This window comes from Prionailurus viverrinus, chromosome D4, assembly GCF_022837055.1.
Source record: "Prionailurus viverrinus isolate Anna chromosome D4, UM_Priviv_1.0, whole genome shotgun sequence".
Classification (NCBI taxonomy): domain Eukaryota; kingdom Metazoa; phylum Chordata; class Mammalia; order Carnivora; family Felidae; genus Prionailurus; species Prionailurus viverrinus.
This window is the reverse complement of record NC_062573.1, coordinates 87,229,644-87,253,924: the sequence shown is the minus strand read 5'-3', so window position 1 is coordinate 87,253,924 and position 24,281 is coordinate 87,229,644. Positions and strand designations below refer to the sequence as shown.

General features: G+C 57.2%; 1 protein-coding gene across 2 annotated transcripts in view; it reads right to left on the bottom strand.

The window, feature by feature from the left end:
• The window catches only part of BICD2 (BICD cargo adaptor 2), a 45,796-nt gene extending 22,465 nt beyond the window's left edge, over positions 1 to 23,331 (bottom strand). For both annotated transcript variants that reach the window (XM_047830664.1, XM_047830665.1), the window contains exon 1: positions 22,997 to 23,331. In XM_047830664.1, coding sequence (XP_047686620.1) covers positions 22,997 to 23,236 — 240 coding nt within the window. In that variant the 5' untranslated portion in view covers positions 23,237 to 23,331. The remainder of the gene's footprint in view (positions 1 to 22,996) is intronic.
• Between the last annotated feature and the right edge of the window lie 950 nt (positions 23,332 to 24,281).

Sequence of the window (24,281 nt, the reverse complement as noted above, 5' to 3'; positions counted from 1 at the left end):
ACGGTGCTGGAATTAATGAATATCTATATCCCTTGCGGCATTATGAAAATTAATTTAATATGGATAATAAGCTTTGGGGTACCTGGGTGGCTCAGTCGGTTAAGCATCTGACTCCAGCTCAGGCCACAGTGAGTTTGAGCCCCACGTTGGGCACTCTGCTGTCCAACCAGAGCCTGCTTAGGGTCCTGTCCCTCTCTCTCTGCCCCTCCCCAGCTTGTGCTCTGTCTCTCCCTCAAAAATGAATAAACATTTAAAAAAAAAAAGAGATGGTCTCTCTCTGTCCCCCCCTCATGTGGCATGCTGTCTCTCAAAACTAAAAATAAGTTTTTAAAATTTTTTTTTTAAAGAAAGAAGGTATAAACTTTCCAGAGGAAAATAAGAGAAAGTGTTTGTGACCTTGGACATGATCTATAAAAACAAACTGGTAATTTGGACTTCACAACTAAGAAGTCTGCTGTTTGAAAGACAAGAGCAGGGTGGACCTCGAGGGCAGCAGGCAAAGTGAGGTCAATCAGACAGAAATACTGCACGATCTCTCTTATATGTGGAATCTAAGAAAAACCGAAAGCCATGCTCACAGATATAGAGAACAGATTAGTGGATGCCCGACGCAAAAGATTGGAAATATGTCAAAGGGGGTTAAAAAAAAAAAAAGGAAATTAAAAGAAAGGTAATTCTACTGAATTTTTCTTAAGTTCTTTATTTAGAAAATTAATAATAGCATGGCAATCTAAACTCTTTATTTTCAAATACTTTGGTGAGAAACATAAAGTACACGTGATTTTTGAAGACACTAGGAATCCACGTTATAGTGATCAGATTAAAGACAAACAAACAGGGGCGCCTGGGTGGCACAGTCGGTTAAGCGTCCGACTTCAGCCAGGTCACGATCTCGCGGTCCGTGAGTTCGAGCCCCGCGTCAGGCTCTGGGCTGATGGCTCAGAGCCTGGAGCCTGTTTCCGATTCTGTGTCTCCCTCCCTCTCTGCCCCTCCCCCGTTCGTGCTCTGTCTCTCTCTGTCCCAAAAATAAAAATAAAAACGTTGAAAAAAAAAACAAAAAAAACCAAAAAACAAAAAAACAAAAACTTATATTCTAAAGAGAGTCATTAGAACCATGCAATATTCTGAATTAGCTTCTCCTTAAAAAAAAATAAATAAATAAAAAATAAACAAACAAACAAACAAAAAAACACATTCTCAAACTGGATACAAGAAATGATACCCAGACAAAATCCAGCTACGTTCTACCGATGACACATATATAAGACACACAAAAAATACTAACAAAAAAGCTGACGTGAATAGCACATGAATAATAAAAAAGCCCACATGAATAGCAGATAAAATGAGACTCCCAGACAAAAAGCAATGCCAGGAATAGAGTCAAAAAATAATGATAAAATGGGTAATTCACCGAAAAAAGTTTTTAAACCAGGAAACTTTTTAAAATTGTAGTGAAATACACACAAGACAAAGTTTACCATCTTCACTGTTTTTAAGTGTATAGTTCAGTACTGTTAACTACATTCACACTGTTGTGCAACGAATCTCCAGAACTCTCTTCATTTAAAAAAAAAAAAAAGGACAATAAAAAGACAAGGCATAGACTGGAAGAAAATCTACACAAATCACAATCTGACAAAGGATTTACAGCCAAAATAGAAGAGCTCTCTAAACTCAGAAAGAGACACAACCTCATAAAACATGGGCAAAAGAACTGAACAGATACCTCCCCCAAGAAGACATGTGTGTGGGAAAGAATCACATGAAAAAACGTTCAGCGCGAAAACTCCTGCCTGCTGGCAGGAACGGAAAACGGTGCAGCGGCTTTGGAAGTAATCTGGCAGATTCCTGGAGTCACACGTTCACTCGAAATGAGGCAGGGCCATGCACTCCTGGGTGTTCCTCCCAGACTCACTCCTGCAGGAGTATCTGTAACAGCTGCGAAAATCCTAAGGGGACACCTCAGGAAACCTCGGGAAAATGGCGTGGGGAGGCCGGCAGGGGGAGCTCCTAGGCCCCACCACGCTCTGAATCAGTACGGTTCCCTCAATGACCAGAAAGCTGTCTACAAGCATCTACCCCAACCTGGAGCACCAGAACCTAGGAGACCCCGGCGCGGTGCTCACTGCCCAGTTCACAGGCTGAGAGGCTGAGGGTCTGAGAGGCCACTGAGCCCACCCACTGGAATTTCTTCTGACCAAAGCACCCCACCCCCACCCGGCGCCCCCTCTAAGCCTGCCTCCCCGTCCCTAGAAGCAGGCAGAGCAGCAGCGTCCGCCACCTGACGGCGGTGCCCAGCTGTGGGCACGCTTGTCCCCGAGGCCTTGCCTGCTCCACCACGCACCTGCCAGGCCAGTGTCCACCGGGGGCCCCCAAGCTTCTCCGGCTGCTTGGAGGAAGAAAGAGGACGCCCTCCCGGACGCTGGGACGTTCGTCAGGGCTTCAAGGTAGTGGCCACAGTGCTGTTGTGATGTCCCCCCAGGGGCTGGCCCACCCACTCCTCTACAGCCGCCCAGGCCTGGTGAGCCCCCAACATGGCCCGGCAAGTTCAGGCAAGGCCAGCCTTGCTCTAGGTTCACCCCGCCCACGTGGACACCACACAAATACCTGCAGTCCGGGCCAGACCTGGGGGGGGGGGGGGGGGGGGGAGGGGGGACTGGGTCTGCCGAATGGGGAGGGAGCCCCCAGGGCAAGCTCCAGGCCAGGAAGGGGAGTCACGGGGCTAGGGCAGAGGGGCCCGCAGCTGAGGAGCAGCGGTGGCAGCTGAGGAGCAGCGAGCAGCGGTGGCGTGAGCACAGGCTGGGCGGGACTGGGTCCCAGGCCTGGTGCAAGGGCTCGCGGCAGGGGGGGCCCTGGGAGGAGAGGGCTGCCGGGGGGGGGGGGGGGGGGGGGGGGCGGGGGGGTGGTCAGGCCCGGGGCTTCCCCGGGGGGGCTGCTGGGTGGTGACAATCCAGGGTAACGGGGAAGACCTGGGACCAGCGTGCCTGCGGGGTCTCCCCCACTCTCGTGTCTCCCTGAAGGGACCAAGGGGACAGGGTGGGGGACAGGGCAGATCCCTGTCACGAGGCTCCGGTTCTGCTCAGACCTTCCTCCCTCGCCAGGCCTGTGATCACACCACCCCCAGGGCCCCGCAGCCTCCCCCAACCTGGATGTGAACAGACGGTGTGGCGTGTGTAATTCGGTGCACACTCACACTCACAACACCCTAAATTACACATGGCCACACACACACACACCCCGTCACACACACCCTAAGTTACACACCATCACACACACACACCCCATCACACACACCCTCAATTACACATGGTCACATACACACACACCTCACACACACACCTCTGTTACACATCCTCACACACTCACACCCTAAATTACACACGATAACACACACACACACCTCATACACCCTTACCCTCACACCCAAATTACAGTCACACACACACATCTCACACACACATACACACACACCCTAAATTACACATGGCCACACACCCTCACATATACACCCTCGATCACACACACACTCAATCACACAATCCACACACTCTTGCACGTGCGCGCGCGCACACACACACACACACACACACACACACACACACACCCTTGGTCTCTGTCATACCCTGGGTGTGGCATCCTTCCTACTCCAGCCCCTCCCACCTGGCCTTGGTCTCTCCCAGGAGCCTTACCCACCCCTCACCCAAGCATTAGGGGTGACTAGTGTTTGTTGGGGTGCCAGCCTATCCCTGGAGAAGGCAGGTTTGACTAGATCTGAGAATCCAGTGCCCCAGGCGGGGGTGGGGTCTGGGAGGTCTGGGCAAGAGGCCGAGGCCAAGCAAGCCCCAATCCAGGGGAGGGCACAATGAGCCACGGCAGGAGACGCTGCCCCACGGTGTCAGCAGAGCAGAGACACAGTGGGGAGCAGAAGAGGGAGGGGAGCACCCCTGAGGGCCCAGGAGGGTGGCCGCAGCCTGGACAAGGTGCTAGGAGTGGCATGGCCAGGACGTGGGCGCCTGCTGAGCAGGACACAGAGAGGATGGAGTGAGGGCCGGAACCAGCGGCAGGGGTGTGCTGGGCTGGAGACGGGAGAGCCGACCACAGACCACACGCAGGGGTGGGGTCTTGGCAGGGTGTGCTTCCCCAGGGGCTGGGACCCAGCACTGGGCAGGCGGCACCCCTCCCTCCTCAACGGGAACCAACATTTCTGGCCAGTGTTAACACGCTGGGACCCCCCCAACAGTGCCCACTGGCACGCGCGAGGTCCCAGATACCCAGCCCCCACCGGGTCCCCACCACCCCCTTGAGGCCAAGCCGGACAGAGAAGCTAAGACAATAAGGGACAAGAAGTTCTGCTGACCACCTGAGAGGTCCCTTCCCCCCTTTCCCCCTCCCCCCGCCTGGGGATGGTGCACTGCAGCCCGGCCAGCCACACCTGCCCAAGCCTGCTTTTGCAGGTAAAGTTGTCCTGGGACACACGCACCTCAACTGGAAAGCTGACGCAGTCCAGTAGGACGAGGCTGGAGCCACTGCCTTGAGTCCACAGGCATAGTAACTAGAGCTCAGAGAGGCTCCCTGGGTCCCAGGTCCACACACGGGTCAGCAACCCGGCAGGGACGGAGAGTCTGGTGCCCACACGGAGTGTGCCTTTCCAGGCAAAAGGCTCCATCAGCCGCTCCCTGGCAGCCTCTCCCTAACCCATCCAGCTCAGGACACAGGCCCCTAGAGGAGACCAGGGCCCTGCAGAGGCCCCGGCCCTAGACCTGGTTCCACCCCTCTGGGTAAGCCGTCCCCTGCAGGGACAAAAACGGGAGGGTGGGACAGGGGGGCAAAAGGAAGAGTCCCCAGGCAGCTCCACTGGTGTTCTCGGGACCAAATCGGTATCAGTCAGGGCTCCTTCCCCACAGAACGTGTAGACACATATGTAAGAGATTTATTCCAGAAGCCAAGACATCCCACGATCTGCTGTCTGTGAGCTGGAGAAGCAGGAAAGCCACTGGTGTCTGAAGGCCCGAACACCGGGGCACCCACGCACAAGGACAGAAGACGGACGGACGTCCCAGCTCGGGAAGAGGGGGAGAAGTCACCCTTCCCACTTCTGTCCCAATGCACCAGAGGGACTGGCCCGCCCACACGGAATAAGTGCTAGTCCTTCCCAGAGACACACCCGTCTGTAGTCCAGCCAAAGTGACACAGGAAATGAACCATCACACAGGCGTGGGGTCTGTGCCAGTGGCTCTCAGCTCTGTCCCGTGGGGCGAAGGAGGCCATAAACAACAAAGGAGCAAAACGCTATTTACAAGACCAGACTGACTGCCCGAGGTGGCCCTTGAGCAGCAGTCTGCTGACCGCTGGTCTGAGGTCAACACCCCCTCGCCATCCAGCATCCACTTTCTGTGGCTCGTTACAGAAAAACTGCAAGCGTGCGCCGGACGGGCTCGTCCTGGAGTCAAAGGACTGCATGCAGAGCAGGGACATGCATCGGGTCAGGCCTGGAAGGATGAGGGTGCTCCAGGTGGGGGAGGAGGAGCCCTGGACAAGAAGACCCCTCCTCCCTGGCCATGGCAGACCCTGGCACCCAACCAGTAGGACAGCAGGGATGAGCATGGCGGCGCCCACCGCCAAGGCCCCGTCCTGAGTCTGGGCGAGTGCCCCACCTCACTGAGCCCACCGCACACTGGGCTGTGCGCAACAGGCCTTGCCTGGGGCTGGGCAGCTGGCAGGACCAGGCCCAGGAGAAACGGGGCCAGGACTAGCAGAGCAACCCTCAGGTGACTGCCCCTGCCCATGCGGTTGGCCAGTCCCTGTGGCCCCCAGAGGGCAGTACGTCTGTTCTGTGATGGCCTCCCTGTCTGCCCCAGAGATAGAAGCATCGTCAGCTGGTCGTCCACCCTGGCTCGCAGACACTGACCCTTAGTTCCTGACACATGTGCACGGGGCCCAGAAGCAGGTCCAAGTGCGGAGACTGGCAGGGCCCAGACCCCTGGGGAAGGCCCGCAGCAGCAGGGCGGGGGCGGCAGTGGGAAGCAGGCCGCCGGGTGGGGCTGCTCTGGAGGAGCTTCCTTCCCAGACCAGTTCGGCCGTCAAGGCAGCAGGCACGACACACACCAAGCCCAAGGAAACCAGATGAGCTAAGGCCCTGGCCCAGGAAGCAGTTTCCTCAGCGAAGCTGGGATGTGGTGTTGGATTCCCGGACTGACCCAGCCTTACCCACCTTCCCCCGAAGGGCTGCCAGCCTGCACCAGGACAGGAACATCCCAGGAGTTCCCAGGTCCTGCCTGTCTCACCCCCAAGACCCCCTTCCGGCATAGCTTTCGGGGGCCCCCACAGCCAGCTGTGCCCCAGCTTGGGGACTCAGAAAGGCCAGAATCACTTCCTCGGTTCACCAATGGTCTCCAGCAGCGTGGGGAGCCCCTAAGGAGTCTCTCACCTCTTTTCTGGTTCAAAATGGTGTCCTGCAGAGTGGCTTCTCAGAGCAAGTGTGCACCACCAGCCCTCTCAGTGGCACCCTGCGTGTGGAGGGTCCGCGCCCTTGGGAGCCACATGGAAGAAACAGCACCTCAAGTGCAAGCCAGCCTGCTGCAGTATGTGCTCAACAGATGTTGATGGACCGAAAGATTCCCAGTCCAAACTGGTACAGGCAGGCTCCAGCACTCGGGCAAGTCTCAGGGGGTCTGCTGACATGGGGGTGAGACTCTGACACAGCCATTCGGCGTGGCCGGCTCCCCTGCAGAAGCCCGTCAGCCCCACAAAACCCAGCTCCCATGAGAGCCTCAATAAGTTCAAGACAGGGCTCAGGCCTGGGAACTGGACACAGATTCAAGCTCAATGACTTTATCATGGGATACAGGTTTTACAGCATTAAGGGAGGAAGGAAAGTCTCCATCTCAGACTGACCAAACCTATCAACACTGAAATCACTGCCCCAAACTGCCTGGCACTAAATACTGAACACTGCAAGAGCGTGTCAACTAGACCAATGTGTAGAGACTGGGGGCACTCAGCGGTACGCAAGGAAATCAGAATCACGGCAACGAAGAGAAGACGCAACAGCAGGATGAAGGGCACAATATCCTTTCCAAGCAGAGCTTCTCCCTAAGGAGATGGCGTCACAGCAGGATGGGCTGACCTCACAGTGACCTGAACAGGGGAGAAGTTCCACACACACGTTGCACACCATGGCAGAGCAAAATAAAAATACACATTTCTCAAGTTGTCTGTAAATCTAAAACTGTTCTCAAAAAATCTATTGAAAGGTATGTTAGCATACACCCAAACACATGAAAATTGATCTCCTCAATAATATTTGCACCAAAGAGAGCACACAGAACAAACACCAGGAAACCAAGTCAACAATACTCAGAAATACCTCCGATCAGGGCATGGGGATCGCTGCCAAAGCTGCACTATGCTGGGGTAGAGATGCACTAAAAATACACTTTAGTGATAAAAAGAAACTCAGAGACTCAACAAAGGAAACAGGCAAAAGTCTCAGAATGGGAAAGTGGTACAGCAAAATCCCAACAGCAAAATAAGAAAGCAAAAGCAACCAAGCTCGTGTATTTGCTCCACCTGGTGATGGTTTCATCCAGGCCAGCGGTTTGCGTGGGGCACCGGTCTCCACGCCAGGCGGGCACAGGCCGGTGCCCCTGCACACCCCGGGGATGGTATGCTCGCTGTGGGTAGGGCCAGGGCTGGACCCCAGAGCCCCTCTGTCCCTACCAAAACTCCTTCATGGGGGCTGAGCATGCATGCACAAACCCAGAAGACCTTTGGAAACAGAGCTGCACTTCACCATGAGGAGCATCCACTCGCCCCAGGAGCACAAAACCAGGGGCACCAACTCCATTCAGGTTTAAAACTACTGATTGGGCGTCTGCCAGGGATCAGCATAAGCAAGCACATCCAGTGAGCTGGCCAAACAGCGTGTCAAAAGGCGATCTACAGACGTTCCTGCCACAGACGAATGTGTGGGAAGGAAGGAAGCTGCCTGCACAAAGAAGCTTCCACTAGGACCTGGCTTTGCCTCTCAACCAAAGCTCTACAAAAACGGACAAGCTAGCTTTCCTTCTTCACGTCACCAAAAGAGCAACTGCAGCCACAGTAAACGCACCCAGACAGATCTAAAATGAGAGCTAACGCTAACCAAACGCAAATTACTAAAAATGGACAAGCCCAGTGGTCTTGCCGCTTAAAAGGACAAAGGACCCTCTCACCACACTTCCCAGAGGCTAGAAGAAACAGGAGGAAAGGCGATGATGTCACCTATAAAATACACTAAGTAACACCTCCATAAAGGTCACTTAGAGACCTACAATTCCCCCAAATGAAGTTGTTAAGCTTAAGAATACATAATAAAAACTATTTATAATCCCATATTCAAAAAAACATAACCCTTGAACACTATCTTAACTAGAAACACAAGACTCGGTCGAAGAAAAGAACCCGTCCCGGGCAGGAGGGTGAGCACCAGGCGTTCACGAAGAGCAGGCGCGGTGCCGCAGAGGCGCCACCACCACGAGGAGCATGCGCGGTGCCGCAGAGGCACCGCCACCATCGTGAGGAGCATGCGCAGTGCCGCACAGAGCGGGAGGAAGCTGCCGCAGATCCTCTGGGGTCACTCCAGAGGAACGGTGACATTCGTTCCGACCACCAGCAAGCAGAAAGACTCCCCCCCAGCCCCTGAAAAACGTTAAGGGTACAATTCACATACCATAACATTCACCCTTTTAACGTGCACAATTTGGTGGATCTTAGTGTGTTCACGGGGCTGTGCGACCATCACCACTACTTCCACATTCTCATCTGGATCCCGAAAAGACCTCACCTCTTTAGTGGTCGCTCACCAGCTCCGCTCCCCCAGTCTCTGCGGATCTGTCCAACCAGGACATTTCCTATAAAGGGAACCACACACTCGGTGATCCCCGTGACTGGCTACTGTCACCGAGCGTCGCTTTCCAAGATTGTCCACGCGCAGCGAGCCTGGTGCTTCACTCCGGGGCCGCTGAGAACAATGCAGCCGCCAACACTTTACTTTCTGTATGCATGCTGTTTTCAGTGTCCTTGGGTTACACATGAGATCACACACAGGCGTGAACCGCTAGGGCACATGGTAACATCCAAGGCCTTGGAGCCGCCACAGCACCCCACTCTCCGCAGCCAGGTGTGGGCTTGGATTTCTCCACGTCCTCATCAGCACTCGCTACCACCCATCTCTGAAGGTCCATCCCGGGGGGGGCACGCGGTCCCCTCTGTTCAGGAACGACTAACGGTACCAGCTTCTGCTCTCGCTAGCGCCCCGCGTCGAACCGTTCCACTTAACACCGGTCTCTAAGTTCTCAGGATGATTCACGTTCCTCAGCCGGCCCGGAAGATCAGGGTTCCAGGCCACCCCAACCCCTCAGCTGCTCCTCCCGCTGCCTGATGGCGGGAGGACCCGCACCCAGACTATACACACAACTCCCAACATGTCAGTGAGAAAAAGGCAGATGCCCCACAGACAATCTGGTGATGGTCCGGAACAGACTTTCACAAAGGAGTGTCTGCAAATGGCCGGTCAACACAGGACTGGGAACAGGAGGGTCCAGGAAAGGCTGGAGCCAGCAACTAAGGGAGGCGTCTGGGACAGACATCCCTGAGGAAGGCACCCAGAGCAGAGCGGCTCCAAGGCCCAGCATGCAGCCCTGCTCAGTGGGCTGGCTCTGCTCCCACACCCCCAGGGCCCCTCGCCAGACCTCTGCACCCCTACAGCTCTGACAGGGTCAGGGGATGTCACACGTGGGTGGGAGAGGTCCCGGAGGGCAGGCAGTAACCGGGGCCCTGCACACTTCACAGTCTGTGCCAACAGGAGCCCATCAGCTTCTCTCTCAGGGGAAAGATCTCCTGGCACAGGTGAGAAACTGTACCCTGAGAGCAAGGCCTCCCCATCACTTCCCAGGAGGGACTGCCAGAGAAGGGAGAACCAATACTTGGCTCTGTTTAGCTGCCCTTGCCTCAGAATCACCTGGGGAGCCAGAAACATCTGTTCACAGGTGCGGGCACACCTGCCAGCCGGCCGGCCCTTCCCGGTCTCGGAGTCTCGGGCCTGGAATCCGGAAGGCTGCTGTTTACTGGGGCCGCGCCTGTTAATCCCCAGATCAGCCCCACTTCACACGACTTGTGGAGATTATCTCCCTCAGGGCATAAGGCCCTACACTCACAGGAGCTGGGGAACTGAAGCAGAGCCCAAGGAGGGTCTGGCCCTTCTGCCAGGGGACCAGCATGGCTGTCCTGGACAAGGGCACACGGGTGCCACCCATGGGAATCACCAGGAAAGGTGAGAGTGCAGGTGCACACAGAGCCTCGCACACTGGCGACCCCAACATCCCCAAGGGGAGGTGTTGATGACTCGGGTACTAACCTGGCACACTCCTGAGAGAAAAGTCTAGAAGAGAACCTAATCACTGCAGCAGACCAGCAGGCTTCGAGGACTGGGCAGGGGGGAAGGTGCCCGCTGGGGCAGCATGGGAGACCACAACAGTTAGTTCTCGGTCTCCTTACAGGTGATTGTGCACCAATTTCAAAACTGAGGGCAGCTTACAAGACAGGATCATCTGGGCAGCAGCCAGAGTCACTCTGGAATCTTCTGTCCCTTGAGATCAAAGGCCACCCTAATTAATATGCCCACCACCGGCAGAGGGGCTGAGCCCCACCTCACTGAATCCCAAAACAAGGGGGCAAGACCAGACAGCCAGCAGAAGCAGATTCCCAGAAGCCTCCAGGGAGAGAAGCCACAGAAGGAAGGGACAAGCTCCCACACAAGCACAGAACCTGGAGGGTTGGATGCAGCCCTGGGCCACCTCTCCAAGCCAGGGTGTCACCAGGGATCCAAATGGCCTGGCGGGGTGAGGGCAGGACCCACCCTGGACCTTCCATCTTTCTGTGAACCCCTTGGTCCCACACCACCCTAAGGCTGGTTCACAGAGGGAGTAGAGCTGGGGGAGGAAGGACCTGAACCCCCAGATACACAGTGTGGGCCAAGGCAGTGGGGGCAGCAGGCCTGGCCCATGGGCACACAAGCACCTGGGCCCAGGGCACCCCAGGTCTGGCACCAAGTGTGCACCTCCTCAGTGGGGTTGGGTGAGCCCATATCTGGCAAGTGACAGGTGGTCAGGAGGACAGGTAGGACATGGGGGACGCTGTGGGGGAGGGGACAGGGCTCCACACCAGAAGTGGGTGGGTGGGCACACGACAGGTCCAGGGAATAGACAGGTGCTAGGTGGTCTGCAGGGAAGGCTGGGGGTACTGTGGATTCTGGGGGAGCTGGAGAGAAGGCCTCCCCCTGGGAACGGGGCAGATGGAAGCTACAGGCACACTCACACAAACTCTGCCTGGCTGACGACCCTCATCCATCAGACCAGCCCTGTGCTAGGCTCAGGAGATCCACGAGTGACATCTGTCCTCCCTCAACCCACCCTTCCCACTATGTGGCTTCTGGTCTGTTTCCCCTCGGGCACCTGCACATTGGCTGTGGGGATCAGAAGAACCAGAGCTGAGGACTGACACCTGTATGGAAACAGAATGTGGCTGCCTATGGATGGCTGTCACTCCCCCGCACCCCCCCCTGCCCTGCGCCCCCCGCCCAAGTCTGTCCTGTCCGCCCACATTTGTCCCATCACCAACCATGCACCCCAGCTGCTCTGGGCAGCGTCCAAACATTAAGCTGCTTTTAGAAAACTGGGAATCCACTCTTGGACGGTAGGGATTTAGCCAGAATCGGGTGCATTTAGAGAAGATTACACCCTAATTGCCTCAGTGTCAGCAGGCAGGCTTCCGGCCAGCTGAGCCCCAATGCTGGCAGCGGTCCCCTGGGACCCTGGCTCTGCCACCCAGGGACCCAGAGGGCAGTCCCAGGGCCAGGAGACAAGGCCCCGGTGTCCCCACAGCAGCTGGCTGCCCGCACAAACCTCATTCAGCAGCAGGAGGGGCAGCTGTCCAGGATGGCCTGGGCTGGAAACACCAGGCTCGCCCCATCTCTAATCTCAGCACATTTTCTCCATTAGCAGCCTCAGGTAGGAAGGGACACCCAGCAAGCCACACAGTCAGTGAGTGGCTGGAAACTACCTCAGAACCCAGAGTTCTGCAACTTTGGGACACCACGTCTACAGCTGTGGCCAGGGCAAGAGAATGGGGTCTCAGGGGCAAGTATGCCCCACATCCGGCATTCTGTCATGGTCACCCAGGCAGGGATGGCCCCCAGTGCCCCAAGGAACTGATGCAAGATCACCTGCCATGAGGGGCTTCCAGAGCAGAGAAGACACAGCTCCGCCTGTCAAAAGAGGTGAGACCCTCCCTGTGCCACAGCCAGGTGTCTGGTCCCCCAGCCTCGCCCCTCCACCACGCACACCTTGAGGTTCGCCAGAGGGGTGAGGCCGGCAGGACCCTCCCATGCTGTCTGTGATGTGCGCATGGCCCACTGTCACTGCTCCAGGATGCCACCCCAGAGAGACACCCAGGGCCCACTCCCGGCCCATCACGACAGTGCCAGCCCTGCTTCATGTGCAGCAGCCACCCTGTATGCTGCAGACGCCGCCCCCACAAGCCTCCGGCCTAGCCGCTCTCCGTCCCAAGCTTCACGGCCACATCTAGGCCCTAACAACAGGGCGGCATTCCAGATGGCAGCTGGTGCAGGCACAGGAGGGCACCCCCAGGGGAGGTGAGCACTGAGAGGCCAGAGGAAGAGGTGTGCCTGGCAGCAAGAGCATGTGGGAGCCACACCTGGGCTGCCCCATAAATCCAGTGGGTTCTGCAGACCTGTCCCAACGCAGGCCAAGAGGAGGGACAGGAGCAGGGAGAGGCCAGGCAGGCATCTTTGGGGTGGAGCCCAGCGGAGGCACCAAACGGGGTGTGTCTGTCACACTTCTGGAGTGACAGAGCAGCCAGGCCCCACCCATAGGGAACACCCAAGGGGGACCAGATCCCAGGTCTGACCACTGGCTGACTCCACACCCCTTCCCTAACCGCCAGCTGGTCAAATGCAAAGGCCAGTAAGCTAAGCAGCTCACTGGGCTGGTTTATCAGGAATAAAGTCAACCCTGACTGAGCTGAGCCCAAAGGGAAGGAAACATACATGAAGGTAACCAACCACTGGTTATTTTTCTTTTTAACCATGTGCATCCCGTTACTTTTTCTCAAGATAGATGAGATGAGATGACATGACGTGACATGACATGACGTGACATGACATGACATGACGAGACGATATGAGACGAGACGAGACGAGACGAGACGAGACGAGACAAAATGACTACCGCGGATTGTCAGTGACCACGACCCACTTTGCCAGCCCGGGGGCTGAAGACCTGGAGAGACAGACCCCAGTCCGGGATGCAGAGTCACACAACAAAAACCACAGGGCTTAGGGAACACGTGAAAACACGGAAACCTCATAAAAGCAGTACCACACCATCAGGACAGTGGGGCATCCACGCAGACCAGTGGGACAGAACGGCGCCTGCAGAGGCCCAAGGACAACTAACGGACCGGCAGCGGAGCAGAGGTCGTCCAGTGTCTCGAACAAACAGCACGGGAATGACGGCACCCCAATGCACCCCCTCACCCCGCAAACAAGTGAGTGTGGGCATGCCTCCGTCCTTCCCAAAGTGACTCAGAACCAAGGCTGGACCCAAAACACAACACAGACTTGCAGAACTTCCAGATGAAAACACGGCAGAAAAGCGCTGTGATCTTGGGTTTGGTGACCAAGATCTCAGCACCTAAAGCACAACCCGCACAAGTGGCGCTAAAATGAAAACCGCTCTGTGAGAGACCCTGCTACGGGAGTGAGAAGAGCAGCTGCAGACTGAGAGACGTTACCTGCCAACTAGGACTTGCACCGAAACAGAGAAAGAACAGTTCTCGATGAAGAAACTCCTGAAACCCAATAATAAGAAAGCACTCGAATTTAAAATGGGCAGAGGAGAGCAGACACTTCACCAAAGACACACAGATAGCAAATAAGCACGTGACCAGACGCTCTGCATCCGTCATCGTCACAGGAGAAACGCAAATCAAAACAGCACCAAGACGTCACTCGTCACTCGCGCTGAGCTGAGCAGAGGGGCCAAATTCCAGTGCACAGGCAGCACAGCACGGCATGCCGCGAGGTCGCACAGCAGCAGGAGGCCGGTCAAGCTGCAGGGAGCGCGGAACAGGCTAGCGGTTTCTTGCGAAACTAACCATACTCTTCCTGTTCAATCCAGCAACAGCACTCCCAGGAACTGACTGACCCAAATGAGTTGAAAACCGATGTCTACACAGACACTTGCACAGACGTTTACCACAGCTTTATTCATAAATGTGCAAAACTGGAAGCAAGCAAGATGCTTGCTCGAGTGAATAAACAAACAGGAAAATGTACACAAACGTAAAATCAAGGAAGTTCGGCGAATTCTAGGAAGGAACGCATAATGTGGCAGAACAATCTGACCATATTTCAAATGGATGAAGCCACCTCACTGAAAGGGATGGGGAACACAGTGCTCGCTCAATTAACTTATTTGGAAATAAGTGGAGCACAGAAGACCACTGGCATATAAGCATCAGGTTCCACTGACACAGGCACAGGCCAGCAGTTCTGACGCTCCTGTGCACGCACACCTGTGTGGCTGATGGGGGAGCCAGATGTCCCGCTGCTGGACGGAAGTTACAGACAAGCAAGGGGAGGCAGTGGGAACGACACACGCAGCGAGGGGCCAGAGTGGAGACCTCAGCATGAGCTCACGTTCGGGCTGCTCACACAGCTGGCGCCAGGCAGACATGTTTCTAGACGTGTGTGTGCGCACGGGCCGGGGTACAACACCTGTCTCCTGGCCCTGTCGGCTGGAGCGCGGAGAAGCAGTGACTGTCCAACAGCAGCAAACAGCCAGATCTTGGCCTCAAACACCATTCTCCAGTGAAAGAAACCAGGCTCCTCGAAGAAATGACTGATTGCAGGACTGGGACACGGAGCATTCACGATGAGCTGGGAGCACCTATAGCACCAAGAAGGAGTTGCTAAAAAAGAAAGGAGGGAAGGAAGGAAGGAAGGAAGGCAGGCAGGCAAGCTATCAGGAGGGAGGGAAAAAGGGAGAAAGGAAGGAGAGAGGGAAGAGGAAGGAAGGAAGGAGGGAAGGAAGGAAAGAGGGAGGGAGGGAAGAAGGAAGGAGAGAAGGAAGGAGGAAAAGAGGAAGAGGAAAGGAAGAAGGAAAGAGGAAAGAGGGAGAGGAGGAAGGAGAAAGAATGAGGAGGGAAGGGGGAGGGAGGAGGAAAGGAGGAGGGAGGAAGGAGGTAGAGGGGAGGAGGGAGGGACAGAGGGGAGGAGGAAAGGAGGAAGGAGGAAGAGGGGAGGAAGGATGATGGAAGGAGGGAGGAAAGGAAGAAAGGAGGAGGAAGGGAAGGAAGGAGGAGGAGGAAGGACAGGGGAGGGGGAAGGAAGGAGGGAGGGAAGAGGAAGAAGGAGGGAGGAAGGAGGGAGGGGGAAGGAGGAGGGAGGGGGAAGGAGAGGAAGAAGAATGGAGGAGGGGAGGGAGGAAAGAAGGAAAGAGGAGGGAGGGGAGAGGAGGAAGAAGGGGGAGGGGGAGGAAGGGGGGAGAACACGGGAGGGAGGAGGGGTGGAATAATCAAGACAATGAGTGTTGAAGGGGCACAGGAGCCAAACGGGAGAGCCGCCAGGGCAAAGCTGGAACGGGCAGAACAACAAAATACAGCAGTGCTGGCTCACAACCCAAACCTAAAAAGTACCTGCAAGTCAACAGCAATACAAGCCAGTGGGCGGATAATTAAATAAAGGGCACAGAGTCAGGTCTCCCATGCAGAAAAATTCCAAACCACGTACACAGACGCTCCTGTCCAGGAGAGGTTTGGAAAGGGGGAAGGGGCGCCTTCAAAGTGGAGACCCTGAGAAACACCCAGACAGGGATGGAGGCCAACATCATGGGGATGAGCCACAGACTCTCATAGACGTCATGGGACGTGGTGAGAAGGGTGCTTCACCTCTGTGACCCTCCTCCCCGAAACATCTCACCCCACCCCATCCACGAGAAACACAGGAGACAAATCCCAACTGAGGGACAGTCAGCAAAACACCTGCCCAGCACTCCTCAAAACTGTCAAGGTCACCACAAACAGGAAAAGTTGGAGAAACGGTCATTACCGGGAAGAGCCCAAGGTCCACAAGACACGTGAAGTCTGCCTTGTGGGATCCCACATGGCGTCCAGGGGCAGAAAAAGGACAGCGGCTGTTTTCTAGGGGCAAGGCCACACGTGAGCAAAGGCTGAGCTCCCACCAGCTCCCACTATTCCTCAAATATCACCCATTTCTGGAACAAATTCACATTTTCGAAACAGGTGTTATAGCAGAAGGGACCGCCTCATCACACGGGCCACGCTGACAACATTGGGGGACATCAGGCGCCGGCGGTGACTTGCCCACAAGCTGCTGTGGGAGCCTGCCCTCACCGACCGGGTGTGGCATCTGTGACAGCAGGTGTAGCTGCAGGCTCACCACACCAGACACCCCGCCTGGCTCTCCCCTGCCCCCATCCCAGGGCCAACATTCCCTCTGACCACCCAGGGAATCCCTCTGGCCGAGATGGGCCACAAGGGGGAAGGAGGGAGAAGACAGCCCAGGGGACCCCGGGCAGCAAATGACAGAGAACGGGTCCCTGGCCCCCACTCACTCCATCACTGCTGGGGCTTCAGGGATGCACCAGCCTAAAACAAGGACACCAAGGCGCAGGGAGGGGACCCCTAGGGGTCACATCAAGCCTTGCTAGCATACAGCGTGAGCCGCGAGCCCCCACGGACCCAGGTCCCCACCCGTGGAACAGGGACAAGGACGGCCCCTCCCTCCTGGGTCACAGGGAGCTGGCATCTCTCTGCATCAGTCAGGATACACCCGACAGGGGACCCTTGAGCCCCGGCGGGCAGAGGAGGTACAGGAGGGCTGGTCTAACAAACGCGCTGGATGGGCGACAACCACCCAGCCACGAGGAGACAGTCCACAAATCAGGTGAAGAAAGCACTCCCACCAGCTTTTTAAAAAGGGAAAACACAAACAGATTTAAGAGTGGGGTGCTGGGGGCCTGCAGGAGGCAGGAGGGAGAGCAGCTCCAGGCTCCCAGCGGGAGGCGGACGGCAGCCTCAGGGACAGGCACCTGCAGCCCTGTCTGTGCGGCCAGGCCCTCCAAGCGCCCTTTTGGCTCCCGAGCAACATCTCTGAGCCACACGGGAAACCCTAACGCTCACCGGTTGTGACAACGCCGTGGAACCGTTACCTCTGTCAGAGGTGACAATTCACCTCTGAGTGCAACGGAACATTCAACTTGTGTTTCCGTGCGGGTTTCCCAGCACCGCACACAGCCGAGCTCACGGAGACGCGGCCGGAGCTGCAGCCACTGACGTGCCAGCCACACATTCCCCCCACTTGGGTTCTGCTCGAAACTTCCCCACACAAGGGGGAAGCCGTCCGGCAGGGGCGCGATGCACGCCACTTGCCTTTGAGAAAGCAAACCCGAACAACACAAACCGCACGATTCTCTCACGTGACCGGAAACAACTTCGGACCCGCGGACACTGAGCCCATCTGCTTGAAGGAAACGGGCGCTCCTGCACCTCAGAGAGTAACGCTAAACCGGGGCTCTTCACAAACCACTCCGGACGTTCTCCCCCCATTCTGTGGCGTCCAGCAGCACTCCCCGACACGCACGGAGGAAAAGACCTGGGAGGAGAAACGGCCCGCCCTTGCCCATGCTCGCCATCAACGATCTCCGGAATTCCCACACAGATACTGCTCACTTCTAGTCTCTCACGCTCCTAAAACAAAGGTACAATTTTTAAAATATCAAGCTCTAAAAAGGAAGCCAGACCCCAGTCCTCCCAGACACCATCGCCTGCCCGGGCCCAGACGGCCTCTGCCCCCTGCACACCTGCAACCCCACCTCTGGGTCCCCCTCCCCGGGCAGAGCGGGGCCCGGACGCTGCTGGGCAGCCACACTGGGCCCGCTCCTGCCCGCCACGCTGGACAATGCTGGGCCCGGGGCCGGGAGGGTGGTGCCCATCAGCGCCAGCAGGGTCCTGGCCAGCCCCTGCCTGCTGCCGACCTTCGCCTCATAGTCTTTCTTCACCCCTGGCACGCACCGACACAGTGAAGCAAGTGTGAACGAGGGGCAGCTGTCCTCACTGACAGGGAAGACTCATCTCCTCCTTCCCAGCAAGGGGCCAGGCTCCCACAGCTGACGGGGGAAGCCCAGCAGGAGGCACGTCCACCTGGCCGCAGCTCTCTGGCCACCGGCTGCCCGTGTGCTGCAGGTGCTCTGGCCCTTGGTGACCTGAGCTGTCAGTCCAGGGCCACACAGCTCCTGAGGGCCAGGCAGGGTCCACTCTGTCCCCTGGAGCCAGAGTGGAGGCCATGGCCCTGCACAGCACACGCAGCACCTCCTTACCCGCCAGGGCCGAAGCTCTCAGGCTCCCGCCCACCCCCATTTTGGGAAGCAGCTCCGTCACAGTGAGCCACCGCAGACAGGACAGAAGAGGACACAGAGGCAGCGCAGGAGACTCCGGCACTTTACGGAGTGGAAGAGCCCTCACGTTTGCTTCACGACCCCTGGGCAACACATTCCACAGGTAGCAGAGCAGGGAGAGCCCAGGAGCGCAGCCCTGGAGGGCCGCGTGCTCCTCGTCTTTGGATGCCCACACCTACCTCTCCCCATGGCCAGACCCCATGGGCAGGGCCACCTCAGCGCCTCCAGGACCCTCCAGACCCCACCTTCAGGCCCAAGTCCGGCCCCCGCATGCCCACGGCGGGCGGCCGCACAGACGGGTCTCCCAGAGCCCTCTAGCCCCAAGGATGCCACTCCATCCTCCAGGAGAATCCCCACAGGTCTTAGCCAAGTCAGGGCTCTTCCTGCCCCAAGCAAACACCTGAGGAGGCCTCTGATTGCCCTTCCCTCCTTCTCGAGAACCTGCCCTCTCAGGGACAGGCCACCCAGGCTCACAGCCTTGAGCAAAACTCAGCCTCTCTGTGCCTCGGTTCTCCCAGCTGTATAGTGGACACAACAAGGGGGCGACCCCAAGGCTGGTGTGGGGTCTGCAGCAGTCAGTGGGGCATAGGAGGCTCTCACAGCACCTCCTTCATGGCTAAACTGACTCATAGCTGTACCTTCTGTGCAAAGACCTTCATGGGACCTAGTGCCTGAGAACCCCATCCTGAGCATCCTCAGTTTCCCCGATCACTGGGAGGGGAGATTATGAGAGGGAAGGAGGAAGGGAAGGAGGGAGTCAGTCTAGAACACAGAGGAGATGCTGCCACTCAGCTCAGCCGCTGAGTCTGCAGGACGGGAGGGACTCAGGTGCTAGAAGCTGGTTTTGGGAGCCGGGCTGGGGCAAGTCCAGAGGTGAGGTGGAGGCGGCTCCAAGAAGCGCCCAGGCCTCGAAGGGCAGGCGGGCCGGCCTTCCAGGAGCTGGGAGAGGCAGGGGTGGTGAGAGCAGTGAAGGCAGCCAGGACAAAGGAGGGAAGCAGCATGTGCTGGGTAAGCTGGGGCCATGGCCCCAGGCAGCAGGCTCTGACGCCCAGGACCAAGGGATGGCAGGGAGGGAGCCAGGCCTGAGTGAGGCAGAGGGAATGAGCTGACAACATGAACTGGCAAATACTAAGTAAACACCTACTGTGTGCCGGGCACCGTGCCCATCCCCTGACACCCTACAACTCACCAAATTCCACCTGCTGCTTCCTGGGACCTAAGCACACTGACTGCACGTACTAGATCCTGACATGGCACGCACAGCAGAGAGGGGACCCAGACCCACCTTCCTGCTACACCTTCCTTCCTGAGACTACACAGGGACCCCTGCCCCCCAGCCCTCACATCCCTGAGCCCCACAGGCAGGAGCTGCTGCCCTAGCACACCTGCCCCCCTGAAACTGCAGCAGGGGACACGAAGTGAGGTGAGGCCATGGCCATCGGAGTGTCTGCCCCACCAGAGTGGGCAGGGGATACAGTGGGTCTTGGGATGGAGTGGGACCTTGTGAAGCCAGGTTCAATGACTACCAAAATGCCTAGTCAAAAAGGGCCAGCAAGTACCCCACACATACATGCCCACTCACCACGGTGAGATACACACTCACACTAACCCAATGACTGGCTTCAGGACACTCACCTGTGGCCAGCCAGCCAGATTCCCTCCCTCAAAGACAGGACCACCTACAAAGGCTGGGCAGGAGTGCAAACGCCTCTGCTTGAAATAGAATCTGTCAGTAACTGAAACAACTTTAGCTCAAGAAATTAAATTTTTTTTTTTTAACATTTATTCACTTTTGAGAGCCTGAGCAGGGGAAGGGGAGAGAGAGAGGAAGACACAGAATCCGAAGCAGGCTCCAGGTTCTAGCAGCACAGAGCCCGACGCGGGGCTCGAACTGACAAACCGTGAGATTATGACCTGAGCCGAAGTCTGATGCTCAACCGACTGAGCCACCCAGGCGCCCCTAGAAATTAAGTTTCAAAAGAAAAAAAATGGGGGGCGCCTGGGTGGCTCAGTCAGTTGAGCATCAGACTTTGGCTCAGGTCATAACCTCACGGTTCATGAATTCGAGCCCCGCATCGGGCTCTGTGCTGCCAGCTCAGGGCCTGGAGACTGCTTCGGATCCTGTGTCTCCCTCTCTCTCTGCTCCTCCCTGCTCATGCTCTCTCTCTCAAAAAATGAATAAAGATTTAAAAAAAAAAGAACAAAAATGTTCACCTCCCTACAGGACAAAAAAAAGGCTCAACAAATATTGTCTTCTCAAATCTTGAGTTTTTTAAAATAAGAGTTAACGTATCCAAATAAGACCCTGGCTAAAATTAAATAAGCTGATGAGAGTGTGGGCCGGCATGGGTGTGAGTGCCTGGTGCAAGCTTCCTGGCAGCACCCCTGACACTCTGACGCTCCTTTTTCTGGCCTCTGCCAGGACTTCCAGCTGAACTGTTCTTCCCTCACCTACAATGGGAGAAACTCAAGTTCAGGACAGTGAAGCCATGTGTCCAAGGCCAAGGGGCCAGTCCATGCAGGAGCTGGGGGGTGACATCAAACTAAGCAAGCAAGCACTTGAAGAACACATGTGGAGACCGGCACACCACCCTCCTGATTCCCCCGGGATCCACCCTCCAGACACACCCCACGAAACACAGCCAAAATTCCTATGCTGATCAAAACATTTGTGCCTGTGACAGTAAGGAGCTGACAACTGAAAGGCCCCTAAGTGGGGATAGTTCTTTCTGCTACAGTCTGTTCTGGTCTGTTCTTAAAGTGGGCGTGACTGTGAGCTCCTGAACACAGAAAGGGATTGCACTTGCTGCGGGGGGGGGGGGGGGGGGGGGGGGGGGGAGGTGCTCACCAAGCTGGGGGAGGGGAGGGCCCAGAGACCAGAATGGGGCCAATGGCGCTCCTGCCTCATACTCTCTCAGCCCCTCCACCCCACCTCCCTCCATCAACGCAGGTGCACCCCCTCACCCCACACACCAAGAAGGGGCCCTTGCAGCAGGGGCCAGGGGCCACCCCTCCTGCAGATGCAGTGCAGCCCAACCTGGCTGGGAGAAGGCACCAGTACCTGCTAACAGATGACAGGGCCACAGGTCCCATGTGCTGCCACCTGCCCCCCCCCACCCCCCACATCAGTCAGTTTACTAACCAAACACCTGCTCTGCCTAGCACGTATCTAAGTACATGTGTGGACTAATTCATTCCCTCCTCCTTACTATCAGAAGGGGACCCTACTGTTCTCGGCAGCCAGGCAGGGAGGCTCTGAACCATGCAGGCACCCATCCACGGCCACAGGAGGCAGAGATGCCAGGAGGTGGGCAGTCAGGAAGGCAACCAGCATGGTGGATCCCAAGACCAAGGGCCAAGGGGAAGTGTCAGGTGGGGAAGGAACACGCTGTGGGAGAAACCAACAGGCCGCCACACACCTGACCATGCCTGGCCTTTGCGAACATACAATTCACAACCAGTCTTTTCTGGGTGAGCAAGGCTGCAGAAAAAGGAGCTAAGGCTCCTGCCCGCAATCACAACCCCAGCAACCAGCAGGGCCTGGATCCAAACCCGGCTGTTCCACTCAGAAAGCAACTTCTCCCTGCCCCCTCCCCCCCAACAGGGCTGAGAAGTCAGGGAGAAGTGGGAGAGAAGCTGGTTTAAGTCACCCAGCACTACTTCACCCAAGGCCTGCCCAACTCTCCCGTGAAGCTCGCAGGTAGCCTGGCGGGGGTGGGGGTGCGGGTCCCATCTCATCCCAGAGCGAAAATCAGAGGAGACACACGGCTCCTTCGGTGACAAACACCCATAGACCTGTCACCCGACCCTGGGACGGTAGCCAAGGCAGCCAAGACAGGAAGTAGGCGGGAAATGCACTGCATCCCAGAGAACTAATGGGGCGGGGGGACGTCACGGAGCTGAGTCTAGGAGGGACAAGGAGGACTCCAGTTATCGCAGATAACCACATTCAAGGGGAGCCCCGGTCAGGGCCCCTTCCCGGCCTCAGGGCGCTCACCCAAGACGCGGAAACACCCAGAGACCCGCGCTCTGCCTGGAGATGATGGAGGCCCAGGCCCGGCCTTTCCCAGCCGGGTTACCTGCATCCATCCCACGCCCCCATCCCCCCACCCGGAAAACCAAACAGCGCAGAGGACACCACCCCACCGTGCCCAAGGCCCGCAATCAGAAGCAAACAGGCTGGCGACACGGCCCGACCCGCAGCCCCTGCCCGCGGAGGCCAGGACCCCCGCACGCGCACGGTCCACCACTCCAGGGGTCTCCGCAGCCCCTCCTGGCGGGCCGCGCACGACGACCCTGGGCGCCCGGGTACCTGCCGGGGCCCTGCCCTTCCCGCGGTCTGGACTCTGCTGGGGGGCCGGCCCGGCGGGGGTCAGAGATCCGTTCGGAGGAAGGGGGTCCAGCCGGCCTGACTGGGGGGGGGGGGGGGGGTCGGGGTGGCCGCCCTCGCTCCTCACCTCCTTGAGCTGCTCCATCTCGCCGCGGATGGCCTCGTAATCCACCTCGAGCTCCTCGAACTGCAGCTTGAGCTGGTGCTTCTCCTCCAGCACCGCCAGCCCGTACTCGGCCGCCTGGATCTTCTCGCGCGTGGTCTCGGCCAGCTCGTGCGACAGCCGCTTCACCTCAGCGCGCAGCCACTCGGGCTGCGCCTCCATCACCAGCCGCGCGTACTCCTCCTCCTCCGACGGCGCCGACATGGTGGCCCGCGGCCGGCTCACGCTGCTCCCAGCGAGGGTCAGGCCGGGCTCCTGTCCGCCGCTGCCGTCGCTGCCGCCGCCCAGCCCGACGGCGCCCGGCCCGCCGCCGCGCAGCCGCAGTGCGCTCCTCGCCGCGCGGGGCACTGTGGGGGCCGTAGTCCCGCCCGCGCCCACTACAAGGCCCGTCGTGCCCCGCGTTGACGGGCTGGGGCGTGATTGGCTTGCGGCCTGCGCTGGAGCGGGCTCCTTCCAGCGCCGCTGCCTCCGTCTCCAACTCCCCGGGTATTGTTGGGGGAGGGGGCCGTCGTCTCGTCCCCGCGCCCACTACAAGACCCGTCGTGCCCCGCACCGCCACACCGCCGTGATTGGCCCTGGCCTAGCGTGTCAGGCCTCCCAGCGCCGTCACTTCCGCCGCGGCCGCCAGGGGTATTGTGGGAGTTGTAGTTCCGCCCTCGTCCGCGCCCGAGCCGGTGCAGGGTGCCGCTGTCCCGCCTACTTGCCGGTGGAGATTGGCTCCCCGCCCTCGGTGGTAGGGAGATATTGAATGTCTTCCCACGTTTACGCCCTCTTTCATTTCTTTCAGCAGTGTTTCGTAATTTTCAGCCTACAAACCTTTGCCTCCTTGGTTTAGTCTCTAAGTACTATTTTCTGATGTAAATGGCATCGTTTTCTTAATTTCCTTATCTGCTTGTTCATCGTTACTGTATAGAAATGCACCTGAGTTTTGGTGTGTTGATTCGGTATCCTATCCTGAATTTATTAGGTCAAATAGTTTCTTTAGGTATTGATGTGGAACCTAGGGTTTTCTCCATAGAAGATCATGTCATCTGTGGACAAAGACAATTTTACTTTTCCCTGTCCAATTTAGATGCCTTTTATTCCTTTTTCTTGTCTGATTGTTACGGCTGGGACTCCCAGTACTATATTGAATACAAGTGCAGACAGCAGGCATCTTTGTCTTCTTCCTGACCCTAGGAAGAAAGCTTTCAGTCTTTCACTGCTAAGTATGATGTTCATGTGGGTTTTTCATATATGGCTTTTATCA